Source organism: Ammospiza caudacuta, chromosome 17, assembly GCF_027887145.1.
Source record: "Ammospiza caudacuta isolate bAmmCau1 chromosome 17, bAmmCau1.pri, whole genome shotgun sequence".
NCBI lineage: Eukaryota > Metazoa > Chordata > Aves > Passeriformes > Passerellidae > Ammospiza > Ammospiza caudacuta.
In genome coordinates this window covers 6603732-6623887 of record NC_080609.1, presented here as the reverse complement: position 1 = coordinate 6623887, position 20156 = coordinate 6603732, and the positions used below count along the sequence as shown (strand labels likewise).

The window sequence follows — 20156 nt, the reverse complement described above, 5'->3', positions numbered from 1 at the left end:
GGTATGGCTTGGCAGCAAGGACAGCAGTGCCTTTTACCCCCTCACAGATAGAACTGTGTTGAGAAGGTCAGGACAGAGCAAATCTTAGACTAATTCATGTGGAAAGTGAGCCTGGGAGGTTTCCTGCTCCAATCTCTGCCCAAAAGCAGGTCCAAGAACAGGATGGAGTCTGCAGTATCTTCAGGAGTGGAAGTCCCACAACCTGCAGGCAATCCAAGATTATGTTAACTCAGAAAAACCACCACAAATTATATAAAAGCACTTACCAGAAACACCTGGACCTTCAGACAGGCTGTGTTCAGCACAGGGAGAAGCTTCTTGGGTATGGTTATATGTGGGAGGAAGAAAACCAGATGCAGACAAGGCTCATGGGTCAATCAGGAAAGATCAAGTCAACCTGGAAACTTACTCTGAAGGAACTCTTACGTCTTGTGTTGAAGGGATTAAAGACCCAATTATTGGGATTTAATATTTTGAACCCATTTTCCTGCAAAATTTCCAGACAGGACAGATGAACTGCTCATATTTTGGGATGTGCATCTAGGCCTAAGGAATTCTGAATTCTGGCAAGACTACATCAGAAGCTGTTATAGAGCAAGCAGCTGCAGACAAATCAGGTTTTAATTAGTAATGTCAGACTCCAAATGAGCTGCATCCCTGCACTGTCATCTGGAAGCACACAAGGCTCTGCAGCTACAACACTCGGTGTATCTTCAGCAGATTCCTGCTCTGAAAACCACAATCACTTAAATCAAAGACTTTAAAATTCCTTTTAGCAGCAAGACACACATCTTCAGTGATTCACATCAAGGACAACAGTTTCTCCAGGGAGAAGAAAAAAGCCTGCCTACCCCATGGGAGATCACAGATGCTCTTTCACAGGAAGTCATTTAAATGTAGCCAGGAAAAAAAAATCAGGTTTCACTGAGTGAGCTTTTTCAGCAGAAAAGCTTAGAGATGAAAGCAAAAATATAAATTATAGTTCCCTCAGTAGAATAAACAGTAGGACTACTGGCAGGGCATTCAATGAAAGTCTCTAGAAGATGGTCCCTCTCAGCTGAGTTTAGTCACCTCTAAGCATAAACCATGTATTTCTTTTTGTTGGGGCTTTCAGAGAGAATAGGAAAACAGGCATTAGAACTCTTTTGTTGAAGCCAGCATTAGTTATCTTCAGCTGTACTCTATGAAATAGATATAGCAATGCCACTCTTGCAAACTTATGGCAAAGCTGTCTCCCCAGAGCTTTGAAATAGATTCAAAAAACCACAGCAGGTGTCTTTAAAAACAGCCATAAGACTGGCCTAAAGCATACCAAAGATGCACAGATTTTTGTGGTTTGAAAGTGATGTAGAGACCATAATCTCACAGAGAGGTAACACTAGACACTATGAGTTATTAATTACATGAGATCAAGCAATTACTCACTTAAACAGCAGAATTTGGTATTTTCTCCGCATCTTGATCTTGCACACCCATCTTGATCTCTATACATATTATAGATGGTACTCAAGGAATTCACTTCAAAACAAGATAGCTAGGTTTAAACAGCAATATAAAAATGGAAATGCCCAGAAAAAGAACAAACTAACCTCAGGACTGGGCAGCAGGGGGCTGTGCTGTGAGCACAGGTACACAGGGCTGCACGGGCAGGAGCTGGATGTGACCCTCTCAGAACACCAGTAGAAACAGAACAAGGTTCTGAGCATACCTACTTTAAATGTAAACATTTTGTATCCTCTGCTTTGATGTTTTATAAAAATACACCGGGTGCTCAAGGTATCAAAAAAAATTCCTGTGGCTTGAGCCGCAGAGCCACAAAAGCATTGTGAGTTTTTCTAACATGCAACATTGTTTGTTACACCACAACAACACCAACAGGGCCCCCAGGATTGCCCTCCATGCCCAGCTTGCTGTTCTGTAGCACCCAGAGACAACTTCACCTTGAAATAAATCTGATAGAAGAGCAGTGAGATATTACAAAGCATGATTGATTTAACAGCATTTATATGCTGTTTTAACCAGCTGATCAATGCATTTAATACTGAATTTTAAGATTTTTTACAAGTGTCTGCCCAAAGGGCTCACAGCAGACTGCAGGGAGATCCTGGTACCTTGTGCACTGCCCCCCTCACATCCCACTGTGGCCAATGAACAGTGCTGGAGTCCCACAGCCCCTAGTCCCTGCTGCACCCCCAGTGAGGAGCATCTGGCTTCCATCTCTTTTACAAGAACCCCCAGAGGCAGGTGATGCTGGCCTCCTGCACAGGAGGGACTCTGGTTGGTTTATTCACTACAGCCCATGTGTGTTACCCTTTTGGGACAGTCCCAGAGGGGCCCAGTGGAGCAGGGCAGCAGACAGCACCGGTGTTGACTCAGGGCTCTGGGGGAACTGCCCAGGCTCCATCTCTCCCCAGGAACGCCATCCTTGGACAAGGAGTGCCAGTGCAAGGGAAGCGCCCAGGCTCCATCTCTCCCCAGGAGCCCTGCACTCACACAAGGAGTGCCCGGGCCCTGCCCTTGCACAACCAGAGGCTCTGCAGGAGCGCCCACCCCACACAGCCACATCACTCCCACCTGGGGCAGAGAGCCCCACAGAGCGCACCAGGCCTGCATTCCTCATCTCTGCCAAAGGATTACTTAGCTCCAGGCTAATAATTGAAAGATGCTGGGATTTAGAAGCCTTTTAAGAATATTGCTAAATTCCTGTTGGAACATTTTGGTGGCTAAGTAAGTGAAAAAATGTTAACGTTAATTAAAAAGATACTTTTTAAACTTGAAAGCCCCTATGAAATAAAGCTTTCCTTCATAATGGAATTCTAAAACCTGCTGATAAAGCAAGTGAAAAATAGTTTGCAGGTTTAGGGACACCCACATGAAGCAGGAAATGCTGCTAATTAAAGCACCTGATTTCACTTAAGTCCAAAGAGACTGTTGCAAAAGACTGGAAAGCTCTACTATTGAAGTCAACACCACTTAACTTCCTAAACTATGCCACTTAAATCTTTAAGATGCTTCTTTTAAGTATTAGTGATGTTGAAGTCTGCAGAACATCTTGTACAGATGTAGTACACCCCAATTTTCTGTACCAGTATTAGTCTGAAGGAGACAAAACAAAACCCTGTGTGTAAACTACACCAAAGTGCATTCAAGGGAAATCCTGATCTGCACAACCAAGACAGCCTGTCAGCTCACACTAATCACACCTTGTCTGGCATGATTGGACTGTATTATTCAGAAACTTCAAAGAACTACAAAACAGCCTGATTAGTTGTATTTTTTTTTTATTAGGTTTATTATGACTTAGAGTTTCTATTACTCCAGCTGGGTAAACCACATTTGAAAGTAAGTTTAACTGCAGGACTTCAATTTCAACCAAAATCATTTTTGCATGACTTTATTGTAATATAGATTTCAATTGAACATTTAAAACTTACTTCATTAATAAGCAAGCCAAGCTCAGTAGCTTCAGTGCAGATGTACTTTATGTAACTGCCGCACATTCAGGTTAGACTGGATGTACACGGAGAAGAGACCGGGCAACTGCACGAGTCAGAGGAGAAAGCAAAAGTAAGCACCATTTGTACCAAACTAAACAGCTCTCCAGTCAGTGTTCCCTACTGAAAACCAACTCACTTCTGGCTCCAGGAGCTACAGTTTGGATATAGCTGAAAGCTATTTCCAGAACATCAGTTTTCTACACTGGCACAAGAAATAGTCTTCAAAGCAACAGGTACTGGACTTCTTTTTATTTTTTTTTTTTTCAGAGACAACCTGTTCCCCTGTGTTTATCAGATGAATACATGCATTTTTGATCACTCTAGCAGAGGTAAAAGAGCAAACAACAGTTGGGGCTAAATGAAAAACAATCAAAAGTTGCCAAGTATTTAAGGTACAAGCAAAAAAAACATTAATGCAACCAGTTTAATATCAAAGTCTGCTTTCTTTCAAAGAAAAATGGCACAAATTAAATAAGAAGCCAGACAAATTTAGTTTTAGATGGTAATAGCCTGAATTAATGCTTCAGAGCATCAACAAGATTTATTTCATGGCAAGAAAGGGGAGAAGTAATTTGAACAGGCGCTGTATTTGGGCTAGACCAGCAGCACTGCTACAGCTCAGTCCCTGTGTGCAGGACTGGTCCCAGTACAATGTCACCTTTACCACATCAAGAATAAAGTGTGTTAGAAGTTGCAGAGCATAAGCATCTTACTTGTACAAGTCAGTTAAAAAATAAACAGAAGAGCTGAAGAATGGTTCTCACACCTGTCCTTTCTGTTCAGGACTCCACCTTTCTTTTAGAACAGAAAAATCCCTCTGCCAGTAGTCTAATAAATACTAATGTATATTCAGATACCATCTTCAAAATCTTTGCTGAAAATGCAGTCTCCAAAAGAAACTAGCTTTATGCAGTATTAACATCTTACATAAACTAAACCTTATGAATTGTAGTTAATAGCAGTAACTGAAATTAATGTATACTGAGTTTCAAGTGATGTGCAAGTTCAGCTATGTAACACAGGTGGGGGTTGGAGCAGTTCTTAGCACTTTTCTTTGGACACTTCTGACAGCTGTCCATGAACTGCAGAGCCTCTTGCTACAGTACTGTGCAACTACTGACATCTTCAAGGGCTCTTGGGTGTAAAGAAATGTGATGGAAGCACCACAAGGCAAGGAAAGCAGGCTCAAGTAGAGCCCTGAGTATCTCACACAGCATTGCTGTCTTGCCTTGACTACAGACATCGATGAGAGGGTAAAAAGGGCAAACCTACAGTGAAGTCTGCTTCAAACAGCAAAGACAATACAAAAGAGATCTGACTCTACAAGCACGTAAGCAAAAGTCTTGAAGAGCTGTGTATTAACATGGAGCTCAAGGTGCCTTAACTTTGCCAGAAACCACAATTCTTAGTACTGGGAATCTAGCAGAATATATTTAATCCCAGGATCAACCTATGCTTCCAGTTAAAGCATGCATTACCACCTCTCTAAATACCCCTTTCCCAACGTGCAGGGTTGGAGCTCTCCATTTTCTTATTCTTCCTGTGTTGTCCCTTTCCAAGGCAGAGATTTAGAGGCCCTAAAGCCAGAGCTCTCCACCAAAGACTTCCTCCCTCTACATATAAAAATAGTCAGGACACTCTGAGACTGACATCTGTCCTTCCCCATTCAGAAACAGATTTGCAGCAGATCAGTCTTGATCTCTAGTTCAGTTTTAGACTATGCTTAAGTTACGGCAGCCAGAGTTCAATCCTATGAATGTAAGCTAAACACAAAAAGAAAGCCATTTATCCTTTTTAATTCATGCTTACAGCATGTTTATCCAGAGTTTTATAATCAACTTCCAGTTTTAAATTATTTTCTTAGCACTTCACAGAACCTGCATGTCACTCCCTCCTGAGGGGGATGGCATCACAGAATCTTGTTTAAGTTAGTCCAAGTTTCCACATGTGACCAGAAGTCTTACTTGTTAGAACACACCCCTTTTCCAACTATTCCCCACATTCCCTCTCCTCCCACCCCTCCCCAGCAATGGGCAATTACTTCACAAGAAATGTAAAATAGGATATGGGTGTACACAAAACCTACCCTTCACTAATACTGAACAGAAAAGCCTATTTTCCAATTACAGGACATTTTTCTCTAAATTTAGGTCAGCACTGGTGCAGTCTGCACTGTGTATGATTACCACAAGGATAATACCAATAAGTACATATATTTTCTCAAACTGATTTAAAAGCCTATGAAGTTAATTGGGGAAAAGTTTAATATTGCTACTTCAGAGCACTAGAACACACAAAGTGAATCCAATAAAGATCCTTGTATTGATTCAATATTAAGTATTAATTGCATGACCATCATAGCACCTCTTTACATTATCACACAATCACCAGAATTATCAACTGCTTTTAAAACTAAAAAGGGTACAGTCCAATATTTATAACTTGCACACTGTTACTATACAGAAACTAGGTGCATGGTACAGTGCTGCAAAAATGGAAGCCTGCAGTTTTGACAAAGATGCCAAGTCATGTTGTAGACAATTTCAGTCAAACTGGCAATACTGTTTAAGCAAATACTCAAAGCAGGAAATAAAGGACAAAAAAAAAAAAAGAATTCTATAGCCAAATAAACATCTGAAATTTCCTTTCCCTTTAATAATACAAGTAAGGTCACTTTTAGCCTTGGAACAGATACATGTTCACCTATGATGATCTTGCTAACTACTACACAATATCTGATGTCCTCTGCTAAGAATATAGTTTAAGAAAGCCGCAGTTACAAGAGGCATCTAATGTAATATCTAAAATTTCCTTTATGGCATTTATTGAATTCTTTGTCTTAAACAGTGAATATGGAAAGATGGCCTCATGTTTCCTTTTCATTAGTACTCTGAGGATCAAGTGGCTTTCAAGCAGCATGGTGGGTTTGAAATTTTTGCAGTTTAGATCATTCTGTTGCGTTTATGAGTTGGTGAGTCTGTAATGACATCGCCACACTGGGCTGAGGTACGCTTTCTAGTTCCACCATTGTCCAAGTGGAGTGCCATTTCTTCTGATATGAAAGTGTTCAAATCAACATCATGGAGTCCATTTCTCCTTCGACTAGCATTGGAGCCACTGCTCACGTGAGTAGGCGAGCCTGGGGTACTCGAGCGAACACTTATACTAGCCATTGCACCACTAAGACCTGGGGAGAGAGAGAAAAAGGGCTTCAGTCAGACAGCACACACAGTTCAGTCCCCACAGGTGCCACACAGGGCTGCACTCAGCCCCATTCCACAGAGACCTTAAAGGCACTTCACCCTGCCATTTGTACCGCTCCAGTGCAGAGCACACCTTCTCAGCTTTCAGCCTGTGCAACAATCCAGTAGTTACCAGAAATGTTTTTATGATGTTAGAAGTGAGCTTATACACCAGGATGTAACAGCACACTCTGAAAAACATTAACTCCATAGGCATGACATGCTATTCAAAACAGGGACATACTCGAGAGCAGATAATCTCAATTTAAAGGCTTCACACTGGACCAAGAGTTACACAGCCCTGCCAAGGACTGGAGCTGAACTGACCTGGTCTTGTGTCAGCACCACCACCCTGCTCCTTTCCACTCCCTGAAGGAAACTGCACTGTGGCAGCAGGTCTCACACAGGTGCACACCACAGCCAGTTCATAAATACAACTTTTATTCCATGGCTAACACCAACAGCCAACACATCAGTATTATTAAATTCAGAAATGCACTTAAAGAACAAGCAAGGAAAACCACATGACAATCACCCGAAATTTGTTATCACCAGTTCTGATGCAAATCACTGTCACAGGTACCCTGCAAGTACTTGGGTTTGTATCCAGATTAATAGTATTTGAATCAAACTGAAGTTTATTTACTGTAGAAACAAGGCCATAAAAAGACAACCATGAACTTCCATACTAATTTAACCTCTGCCTTCTGTAACGTGACAATTTTGCAAAAGTGGGAAATTCTAAAACATAAATTTAGTAAGGACTAATACACAAAAGTCTAACTAACTACTCTTCTCAATTTCCAATTCAGGCTGTATTTGGAGATAAACAGGAGCTCAGAGGTAAGACAAACATCTTTACTATCATAACTTTTCCAAACCTGAGTATTAGCAGAAGAGTACAGAAACAACTGTAGGCCCTAGGAAAGATAAGGATAGATCTGCATATGTTCTAACAATAAGAACAAGGAAATGCTGAACTGTCCAGGAAGATTCCTCTCTCAGTAACCTTCAAAATCTTAGAGCTCCCTTCTCCAGTCTCAAATATTCCATAGCTCTGTCCAGCCATCACAAACCTTGTGCATGCACTAATTCCCATCTCCATGGACTGTCAAATGAGCAGCCAAAAACCACTGACTGACTGACAAGTCAAGCCTAACAAAGCCCAATCCACCAGCTGCTGGCAGGCCAAAGAGGCAACTTCAGAGGCTCTGGGAAGAGAGGACTGCCAGAACTACATCAGTCACCAGAAACCTCAGGGAGAAGCTGAAGTCTAAAAGCCATGTGCAGCAATGGCAGGCTGATACACAGGTCAGGATGGAGCAGCCCAACCAATTCACTCCACTGAACATTACTGGATGGACATTTAAAGCTTCCAACTTGTAACAGCACAGGAAATACTTCACACAGATCCAGCATTGCACAACAAACCAGTAGACACAGCCACCAATCACTGATTCTTAGGGCTTTTGCTTACAGCTCCAAGTGGTGCTCAAAAGGGCCCAGAAGCATGGTCTGAACCCCAAGAGGCACCCTGCAGATTTTGTTAATAGCAAAATCATTGTTCATTCACAATGGCAGAAAGTATTTAAGCAGAAGCAGCTGTTTTAGTGTAAAGGTAACTCAGAAATAAAGTTTGTGATAGTATTCCCAGGATTAAGGTCAAGCTTAAATTCAAACCATTAGGAAAAGAATTTCCCATGCATCCACCAAAGAAAGTAATGCAGCTAAACTTGATGACAAATGTATGAGAAAAAGCCAATTCAGATACCATATCCTGCATAAAAACTACTAACATAGACAATTTGGGCAGGTAACAAATCACTTCACAATTCAAAGACATCAGTAGTTTAATTTCAACTGGCATGATATACATCAGAAAAAACATTAATTCATCCTGTACATTTAAATTGGAAAAAATCTGACAGCATACAGGTGACATTTTTTCAAATCCAAAATGATTGTAGAGATTTCCCCCACATCCCTTTTCCAAGCAAAACTGTTGTGACCACACAAGTTCGGTGTCATTACTTACACTTAAGAGTCAACAATTTACATCACTTATCAGTTATTTACTGCTATACAACTCATACCAAAGGAGCAACATAGTAATTCAGTTTTACCATGACATCTTTTTACTAGATCTAGTGCCAAAGTAAGGGCAGAAAAATTATTTAAATAAACCCCAAAACTGACTTGTGAAGTCAAAAGACATTTTTGGCGCCACTCAACAACTATGTTTTTAAGTGGAGTCTTTTCAAGTAACAAGCATTCTTTAAAAGAGTTGATACAGTTAAAAGATGTATCTGTAACAGTGCAGCATATTCTAAACCAGACTGCCAAAGTTCACAAGCAATGCCTAAAGCAGTCACTGACTTCCCAGCATTTAGGTAATGCTGAATCACTGTACATTTAAATACACAAACAACATTCAGCAGATAATTACAAGTTAAAATCTTGAAGTCAACTTAGTGTCTAAGGTAGGAGAGTAGCTTTGAATTAATTCCTAGAGATCAGAATACAAGGATATTGCATCACAGCATGGGCTCTGAGCTACAGGTTAATCTTGCAGCTCACCCAGGTATTTAGTACCAGTCATGGCTGGGTACTGACACACTGACAGCCTCAGCTCCTGGCAGTGAATCACATCACACAGCACTGCCATCCATCCAAAGGGCAGAACTGCCAAATGAAACACTCAGATCACAGTCTGGATTTGCACATTAGGATGGGCTAATTGAGCTAACATGGAAAAGTCAAAGCAAACTCAAGGCATACACAAATATCAAGATGCCACTACATGGAACCAACATCTCTGAGAACCACCTGCAATGCTCAAAAAAATCCACTTTTAGTCAACAGGATAAAGAGTTAAGCTTTTCCTTGGGAAGCTGTGGCAAGGCAGAGGAAAATCTCCAAAAATCCATTTACTGTGAATTACTCCGAGTTCAAGCTTTCAGCAGACTCAGAGCTCTTCCCAAAGCATTTAAAGCAGTAACTGGCACTAGGAAGTGGTAAAATGACATGACTGTCAGCAAACACCACTTCCCAACCTCAAATTTCTGTATTGTGATTAATATGGCCTTAACCACAGGCACATCAGTTTTGTTCATACCAAAGGACAGAGATTTTGTCCACACAACAGGACAGAGATCCAAACAGCTGCTGAAGTGGCTTCACTTCTCCCACAATCACACACCCACCTCTGAAGTTTCCCTTCTACCAGGGACATCTCCTTTATTCTTTGAGGACTTGAAGAAGGCCCACATGGCTCTGACCCCCTTCTGAGTTGGAAAGGTTTGAAGTGGAGGGCAAATCTCAAAGATTTTGCAGTACCAAGTACATTCTCATTCCTGTTATATCTTTCATTAACAAAGTGACATTTCACAGACAAGGACTTTACAAAGAAATTATATTTTAAAAGGTCTTACAGTACCCTTGAAAGGAGCTGTGACTAATACTACCCAATTTATAACTAAGTACACTCCAAAACTATCAAGATATTAGAATGCTTGACTGAAAATATGTTTCATGGATTACAAAATACTTACAACTGTCAACTCAAAATTAGCAAGTTTATCACCACTGGCCTAACAAACTGTAAATGCTGTTTCATCTGCACTACAATCATGCCCATGTACAACTTATTCAGGTCACTATCACAGCATGATATACTGGGTAGCTACTGTTCCATATAGTACTAACTCTGTTTCTAGACGTTTTAATCACGAAGTATCAAAAGGAACATTCATGCTTAGGTAGTGTGACTAAAGCAGGAATTAGTTAATAACCCCAGATAAATACAAAATAGCATGCACAGAGATCCTTGTCACTCCTTTGTCATACTCACCCTTCCATAATACTGGCTCAAAGAGCAAGTTTTAGCAGCACATACCAATACACAATTCCATCACAGCTATATTTACATACAACCTTTAAATTAACCTGTGTCAGACCAATCTGAACTCTGTTCTCCCATCCCCTCTTTTACCAGCTATTGCTTCTCCACTCTGCTAAGTGCCCCTGTTTTAAACTGCACTTCAATATTCTGAGAAGCAAACACGAAGGCCTAGTGGGAATTCAGACTCCTAAGGGGCCAGGTCACAAACTTCTATGTGCAAGTGCCCTCCCTACCCCACAAAAGCCAAATCACATGAATTATACACATCAACTTTAAAGCCAAGGAGAAAAAGAACTAATGTTCTCTCACTGTAATGTTGCCCTATTTTTTCCCCAAATTCACCTAATTTTTGATTAAGAATGCTCAAGCCAAATGCATTTGAACATTACCTTTCCAAGTTTGCTTCTTGCCTCTCCTGAAATCCCAGCATTTTCTCCCATTTTGCTGGGAGGATGGTGAGTTAAACACAGAGCACATGCCCAGTGAGGGACAGGGGCTGTGCACCACCCTTGGTACAGCAGCTCCAGCCAGGCACAACGTGGCTGAGCACGTGGCAGTGTTTGGGAGTCTTGTACTGTTAGCTCAGATTGATGGAATTCTGTCATTTGAAACTCAGCTCTTACAGAACTGGAAATGTCAATACACATCCAGAGAGTAGGTGAAGACACATCCATACTTTCCCTGGCTGCAATGACATTTCAGGGACTAATGGAAGTTAAAAACCCAACTCTGCAATTGAGATGTTGGACAATAAAGGTATTATCTTCTACTACCACATCTTAAAACACCAAGCATTAGACTGATGTTTCATTAAAGTTTCAGAAAACTGCACTGGCACTCCAGAGTAAAACATCATGTATTACCTTGAGATAACTACTCAGCTTTTCTAAAAGGCTTGAACTTCTTGTCAAATATTCACAGTTCAAGTCATCAGCTCTGCTTTATTTCAAGGTTACCTATCAGCATGCTAACAGTGAAAAGCTGATAATAAGGGAAAATATGTTTACCAAAGTTTGCTCTCTCAAGAGTAAGGTTCCAAAGTCTCCTTCTCACTAAGTAACACTCAAGAGTTCAGTAACAACTGCAGACCATAAGTGCTATGGAGTTAAAAGAACAGGGAGATCACATCTTAAACATTGTCATGCCTAATTTTTTGCCATGATAATTTTGCTTTTAGCTGCTATAACAAGTTCTTCTCTGCTGTTCTGCTCTCAAGTTTTCTTGTAGTACAAAGATTTGATAATCACTGTCACAAGATTAAATTCTGGGGTCAATATCCTGCCCAAAAAACTGTCAACCATCTTGCAGAGATAAAATACAGGTCAGAGGTTACAGGCCTGGAGACAAAAATTCAGTTTTAAGATATTTCTTTTGAAGCATACAGTTTAAAGATTGTACTGATGCCTAAAGGATGCTAATCTCAAATGTTTTAGTCTAGGGCATACACCTAGAGCTGTGTTTGATGTTCCAGGAAATACTGAAGTATTAGCTATTTTGTTACCACTGCTTTTGTCAAAATTTTGTGCTTATGATGCATTTAGGGGTTAGATTATGAAAAATAGGTATTTTCCACCATCAAAGGGGAAGATCAGCAAGCTATAATGCCATGATCTTTAGACATATAATAGTACCTATTTCTGAGAAGTCAATACCCCAGCTCTGCTTCCACTTTACCTGGTGCCATGGGCTATTCATATCTATCCCTGCTTTACTAAAAGAGGTCTTGCTGCAAGCAGCAAAGTTTTAGCATCATCCCTCAAAGCTAATTCAACCCATCCACATGATCAACAAATATTCTATTCCCACCAGAAGCCAAGCAGCACAAAACAGCCTCCCACCTTTACATGCCAGCTGGAAACTCCTCTCAAAACCTCTGTGCCTGGACTGCTCCTCACTATCATCAGGTTCTCATGTTCCCTCGTGAAACTCAGAAGCAGCACTTTCAAACAATGTGCCAAAAATTATGATAAGCACAGGCATAATTTACAAACACCTGAAGATCCTTGGCAGGTTTCAAAATCAAAACATAGTTTTGAGCAGCCCTACAATAAATAGGAAATGAGTTCATGAGATTGCTTAATCACAACTTCCTTGAAGAAAAAAAAAGGGGAGAAGTTGGAGTAATGCAAACATTGTAGGCAACAACCTAAAAACAGGTATGAGGCCCAATAGAAGCCTAGTCACTAAAGGATTAGCACAAAAGCATTTGTGTCAAGGACCAGATTGAAACTGATATGAGGAGAACCTAATCCAGAAGGTGACTGACATGTAATCTTGTCAACCAGCTGATGAAGGGGAAAAGTACATTTTGAGCCCCTGCAGTACCACTACAGAGGACAGAACTTCCTCATGACCCTATATTACATCATAAAATATGGAAAACTTTATATATATATATATCATTGTTCAGATCCTCATGCTACAGAAAAGTGACTTCCATAAACCAGCTCTGTACAAAGCAGATGCTAGGAAACGATACATGGACACAAAAAGAGCCATTTTAGCAATAAAAATTCCTCTGAGTTTATTCAGAAAGCTCACTGTGCTGAAGTGAGTCTACCTAAGCTTCCTCTCACCTGAGATTGAGCCTTTCCAGTTAAATCCAACTCCACAGATTCAACTATCTTTACAGAAAAGCATTTTTACAAGGGTGCTTACCACAGCCAGAGCCAGCTTCTGCAGCTGTTCTCATGAAATTAATTTTATCTACACTGAATAAGCAAGAGTGGTGCACAGAATTCCCTAGCCTCCTTCTGTATGAGACAGGAAACTGCCAAAACCAACATGACTGAGTAGGGAAGCATGTTTGGTTTAAATGGCTGTCACCTAGACAGTAACAGTGTCTGGACTGGGCATCTTCAAAAACCACCAGAGCACAGCAGAAGCCAAATCTGCATTTTCAGGAATTCATGCTTCTAATTAAACCATCAATTCTACCCCCCACTGAGAATATCTAGACAGTAAAAATTTAATTTAGGTTGCATTTCTAGACAGCTTCATTTTCATTTTTAGAATGTCTAGGGTTTGTACCTCAAGGTATCTGCTACCCTTTTGAATTTTAGAAGGCACAAAACCCAGAGGTGGACTGCCCCATCTCACCTCAAGAGCAGTTTAAAACACATCTGTCTATCACTTGCTCAATCATAATCCAATACAGAATAAGCTACTGAATATTCATCTCTGAAAAGAGATACACCCAACACTGCTGGTGATGGCAAGGAAGGCAATTCAGTATGACATGCAAGACATGTAAATCTGAAAGTGAACAGAGCAAAGTTCTGAACAGGGCTCAGTTATTCCAAAAATTTGTAACTGAAACACCTTCTCCAGGGTACTATTAGTAGAATGCTGAACTGCACTAGTGCCTAACAAAGGTACTAGAGAGCTAGAGACAGAAGCCTCAGACATCCAATTACCTCCCTAAGCCTCCAAAAATTTCCTAGTAGTCAAATCTTAATATTTAACTAGTTGCTAGCAAAGCATTGCCATTTTCCAAGAATTCTGTTTATTTTAGCATTGCTATGAATGCCAAGTCTCTTCATGCTTCAAGAACAATACCAAGACTTGAAACTTAACTGCTGAGTTCACAGCTGTGCAATATCACAGACCCAAATTTCATTTTTATTCAGTATCGTTTCTTCATTCAAAATACTCAACTATACAAATTTTCAGCAGCCAACACATGCCTTATACATGCAAAAGCTCCCTTAAAGAATGAAGGGGATACCTTCAGCTGGAACACCAGGTACACGACACATTATGATATGCCAAACACACCTTAAAAACCCCCACCCAGTGTTAACCAAGTAGTATTGAAAAAGTGGCAGTTACCATGCAGAGCTATGGCTTCGCGGAAGGGTTGCAAATCAGTCTCTACAGATGAGCTAGTTTCTGTTGAAGTAGCTCGGTTAGGGGATACTACAGTCAGTCTTGGGGGAGCTCTAGAATTTCTTGGAGGAGGGACTTTTCCACAAAGGAAGCTGATTAAGTCTTCTCTTCGAATAGTTCTTCTGCGTTTTTTAACCCAGGCTAACACATCCTTATTCCGGCGCTGGTAGCCAATCTGGATTCCTAAATCAAAGCTCCGCTGGTGGGCATCCACACTCTCTGCAAGAGGACAGAAAAAGTCTCTGAGTGTTACACAGCAATGTACAGACAGCACTGATGTGGCCTCCTGCCAAGCATGGCAAAGAAGAAGGATCTACATCTTTACAGGGTACACCATAAGGCAGCACCAAGGTGGCTGCAGCAGCAAAGAGGAGTGCCATTAAACCTGAAGAGAGTATTAGCCAAAATGTTCCATCCTCTTTACACATCAGATAGCCAACAGCAACTCCAGCTCCACTTAAACAGCATGTACTACACTTCAGGTCAACACCACAGCACTGTTTATTTACATTAAAAACACGCTTAGAGCTTGTCAGGCTGAGGAAGATACTGAAATCCATGGACAACAGACTTAGACACACACAGTGCATCAATACAGCAGGAAGCCCCAACATAAGAAAGGAGTAACTGCTTTTCTTCATTCTGACAGGTAAGGAACTGCCAGAAAACTCAGGATTTCTTTGAAGTTCTTCTATTTTCAGCTGGATTTCAATTGCAGAAGCAATTCACAGGCCACAGTTTTGAAACTAGTTAGAACACAAATGTCCCCAGTGTCTTTCAATTAGCCAACATATCATTTACAAAGGCTAAGAAAGTTTCTTTCCCCATTTAGGATCCCATGGCAATTCTGATATTGAAAAGTTTTAAACACACAATTTACAATAAATCCTACTACAAAATGCAATTTCCCTCTCTGTTAATGTAACTAGTCACCTGTGCACATCAGTTATAGCTGTGTCTCCAATGTATTAAGTTGCTTTCAAACTTTGGGAAGTGTATTTCTGGCCACCAGTTTGGGTAAGTTTCAAAACACAGTAACAGGTGGGACAAATCCTGTTCACCACACAATTATGCTCCTCTTGTTCATCACAGGTTTGCTATCAGAGCTTTGACTACACCCATTTCAGTTTCATGAAAAGTTTCATATTCCTATGTTGCTCTTGCTCCTTAGAAGACATGAACATATCCACTCCAATTTTGTTTACTTGAATTCCATAGATTTTTTTCCATGTGGCAAAGCTGATTTAAACAGCATTTCATAATCTTGTTTTATTAATGAAGCCCACAGCAAAAGCCAGAAGATAAATGTATTTCTTTGAACAGCTATCCCAAAATATTGGTTTACAAACAATGACATACACATCTAATGTAGCTTTATCACACTCCATAACCCAGAAAGTTCTACTGCTAAATGTTATTCTTGGACTTGTATTCTAAGGCACCAGTGCACAGACCATGAAAGACAGCACTGAGAGCTACACTGCCAAAGAGCAGCACTTCAAACCTAACAACAGACCAAAACCACCTCAAAGTGAGCTAAATCTTGGAGCTTTTGGAGTTTAAACTAAACAAGCAAACAAATGTAACTTAAACTGTTATTTGTATCCACTCTAAGAGTATTCTGCCTGTACTACTTTGTAATCCAAAGGCTACATTTACAAATGCTAATTCCTCTGAAAGCAATGGTAACATGACAGATTATTCCTCCTGCCATATTCTACTGCACAGCAGCCCGGACTCCAATGCACTGGCAGTAAAAGCTGCCCAAACACTCTGGAGCCAACTTGGAAACTGAAAATACTCCTTTAATCACTTCCTGAAATACCAGGAGTGTCCTTCTGAGGCTTGGAGGCTGGCTTTACATCAATACCCTGCTTTCTTTGTGTATGAGAATGCTTTACAAAGTGCTAGATGTGAACTAGGTATGAGGTCAAACACTGACTGCTGATGCAGCCCAGAGAAGTTTCAAGCATCATTACCCCGGGTACATTAGATTTTTATGGGAAAAGCCACAACCACTTTGTTTACAAAGTTAAACTAGCAAAACCTAAGCAGTCAAGCTGCATATATTCTGAAATTACTAAGTCAAAATAAACACTAGAAAATATTCAGGGCTTTTTTAATAAAAACAAGGTAAATTGTAGGCTCAGAAGTCTTATTCTAACATATACCTAGAACTTTCCACAGTGGCCTTAAGTTCTAAATCCTACATTACAAGCCATGCCTTGACTTTTTTAGTGCAATCAAGATAATGAAGTACCTTGAATGCAGTCTCTATCTCCAGCACCAGAAATTCAGGATGTAAGACCATGAGTGTGGTGTGATATTAAACTTCTAATCTATATTCAGAAGAAATGCCGACATTCAAGACATCATGGCCTTCTCATTATGCACCATTCCTCGGGTTGTTCTTGTTAAAAAGATGATGTCTCAAAAACCCAAGTATTTATCAGATCAGAAAGCAGCTGACAAGGCAAGAGGCTGTTTGTCAGGCTGTACACCCCACCAAGTATTCTTCCAGTATTTTGACAGAGTCCTCCAAAACAAACAGTACTGAGAATGTGAAAAACAGGAGTTTTTTTAACAGCCATGTTCACCACTAGGGAAAGCACAGTAAGACTCCAACATGTCAGATGTGACAGCGTTCAGCTGGCTCTACCATGTTATCACCAAATTTCTACTGGCTTACAAGTTAACTGAAAACTGAAATATGGCATTCCTGAGTAACTCAGGTACTTTAGGATCTGTCTGAAGAAAACATTTGTTTCAGGTGCTGGTTTTGGAAGTATTACATTATACCTGACCAAAGTCACCTTCCAACTTAAAGTCTAGTTTCCCCAATCACCTCCTCATCAGTTAATCACATGATTGCCAACAAAAAGGCTCATTTTGCCTACAGCAGAAGTAATCTAACATTTTAACCAGAAATAAACAGTCTAAGTCTTCATAATAAAGATGCTGTAAAGGAGAGCCATTTGTAAAGACAGAATGTAATTATTCCAGACAATTTATTAACACTACCTGCTGCTACTCTAGCACCATTCTCAAATGACTGTTGTCCCCAGACATGTTCTAGTGACCCACACCCTCAGGCCAGCACCTCCTGCTCTCAGGTGCTGACCCTTCACATGACCTGACACACACACAGCATTCAAATGCACCTTCTGCAGGAGGCACCACTCTGGCAGGGAGGGCTGTGCACCCACACTTCCTTCTTGCTCTGTCCACATCTGTCAGAAACCTCATCACCCATCACAAACACATCAACTGCTTAAAGCAAATCCAAAATGACAAAACTGCAGGCAAATGAAGGAGCATAGAGGCAGATCTACAGATAATGCTGTACAGACCAAGGGGAAAAAAAACCAACTATAAGCCAGAAAAACCAACATTGTAATTTTAAAGCACTTCTCTTCCTTGGAATGGAAGGCAGTAACAATGGGAATCACAATGTGCCAATTTCAGCCTTCGCTGATATGTATCATTTTAGCACAACCCTTTAAATAGAGTAAAAGCCACTGAATGAGCCTCCTGAAGACAAGAATTCCTGGGACAACACAAAGAACTACAGAGTTCAGAAACACCCAGTAAACCAGCACTAAAGCACAGCCACATGCAAAGCACACTCCTGTCAAAGTTCTGGCTAACACTGCCTTCTTACAGCCATGCTGAACACGGACATAATGACATTTTAGTGCTTAAAATAAACTGTGAGGCTTACTTAAGAAGCCTCAGTGCCACAAGAAGATAAAAGTTTGTCACATAACATTTGTGCAGAATTTTATGAGCACTAAACCCGACTTTGCCTCACCACAAAAGAGAAGGCATTAAACTGACACCCCAACATCTAACGCACGATTAATATAAACAATGCAGGGAATTTCAGTACTGTTTAATAAGCCGTTGTACATTTCCCTTGAATTCACAAGAAACAGACACATGCTAAAGACACCCTTTTTCAAGGGTCTCAAAGTAAAACAGATTTTAAGTTTATGAGTCATTGACATGAGGCAACAGAAAAGATTCAGCTACCGTCAGCTAAAGTGGACCAGGGAAAACCTGCAAGATTCAGGAAGCAGTCTCGGGTTAGATTTTATCAGGGTGAATAAGAGACATTAACAGGCCCTACGTATGAGTAAGCCGGGGCAGGAGGCAGAGTAGGGCCCGGCTCGGCGGAGAGGGCTGCCGGGGCAGCGGGGGGGCAGCCCCTTACCTTTGTAGAGGTTGGTGACCGCAGTGGCGGCGTTCTGGAAGGGGACCCAGAGGGAGAGCCCCGGCTGCTGGCACACCCGGTCTGCAGGGAGGGAAGGACACACGCTGTTTATTTTGGAGTCACCCGCTCCGAACGGCCATGTTAGGTTTCGCCATTTTGTTCCACCTTCCGGAGGCAGCTCCGGATCGGGGCCGAGCGGGGCGGGCGGGCAGCGGCCGGGCCGGGGCAGCGGGCGCGGTGCCCCCAGCGCGGCGGGGAGCGCCCGGCCGCCCCCGCCCCGGCCCCGCCGCACAATGAGCCCGGCCCCGCTTCGCCATTTTGTCGGGAGTCTCTTCCCGGGGCTGGGCGTCGGGAGCCGCCGGCAGGGCCGGGCTTCCCGGCCCCCCCCACCCCACACCCCCCCCGGCGCTCGGGGCTCGCCCCCGCCGCCCGGAGCCTCCCGGCGCGGCCCCCGCCGGAGCGCCCCGACACCCCGCGGCCGCGCTCCGGCCCGAGCGCTCCGGCGGCTGGGGGAGGAGGTGCGGCCGGGCGGCGCAGGAGCCGCCCCGGAGGCCGCGCCGGGCGCTGTCCGGGCCGCGACCGCGGCTCCCCCTCCCTCTCGCCATTTTGTTTTCCCGTCCGTCTCCGAGGGCGGCCGCGGGCCGGCACCGCTCCTCCCGCCGCCTCGGCCCCTTTGTACCGCTGCGGGCACCTCCCCACCCCGGCGGCTCCGCGGCTGCTCGGCGCCCCCACCCCCACGGGCCGGGCCCCGAGCCCCACCGCGCTCGGGCTCCACCGGCCTCCAGCCGCCCCAGCCGTGCCCTCCCCAAGCCCCTGACGGTGCTCACCCTTGTAGAGCTGCGCCACGGCGGTAGCCGAATTCTGAAAGAGGTGCCAGAGCTTCTGCTGCTTGTGCTCGGGCTGCGCCGCCGCCTCGTCCTGCAGCTCCGGCGCCAGCGCCTCCTCCTGCTCGGCCTCAGCCAGGCACTGCCGCTCCCACTTGCTGAACCAGTGCTCGGGCCCGTGCTCCTGGATCTCCGCCTCGCCCTCCTCCTTCTTGTCCTCCATCCTCCGCCCGGCTCCGCGTCCCACCGCCGCGAACACCCGGTCCCGACAGCCGGCCGCGCTCGTTCCGTGCGCCGGGCCGGCCCTACCTCACCCCCATGCCGGGCCCGCCCGTCGCTCCGCCGGCCCCAAACACTCCGAGCGCCGGCACCGCCCCGAGCGCACTGAGAGCCCGGCCGAGGCGCCTGGGAACGCGCAGCCGGCCCGACCCGCCCGCAGCGCTCGATTGGCCACCACCGCCCCGGCACGGCCGGTCCGTACGGGAGCCCCAGCGCTCATTGGTCCGTTTACGTGTCCGTCACGCGGGACACCCCGGGGGGCGGGGCTAACGCAGGTTTGGTTACGCCGTCACAGCCCCGTGCCGGGGGCGT

General features: G+C 43.2%; 1 protein-coding gene across 1 annotated transcript; it reads right to left on the bottom strand.

Moving 5' to 3' along the window:
* Nucleotides 1-6132: 6132 nt before the first annotated feature.
* On the bottom strand, nucleotides 6133-19931 carry HAPSTR1 (HUWE1 associated protein modifying stress responses). Its single transcript, XM_058815697.1, has 4 exons — nucleotides 19569-19931; nucleotides 18742-18822; nucleotides 14472-14747; nucleotides 6133-6684 (listed from the first exon to the last, which is right to left on the bottom strand). Exons 1-4 carry the CDS (start codon nucleotides 19786-19788, stop codon nucleotides 6440-6442), a joined length of 822 nt encoding a protein of 273 aa, XP_058671680.1. The 5' UTR covers nucleotides 19789-19931; the 3' UTR covers nucleotides 6133-6439.
* Nucleotides 19932-20156: the final 225 nt, after the last annotated feature.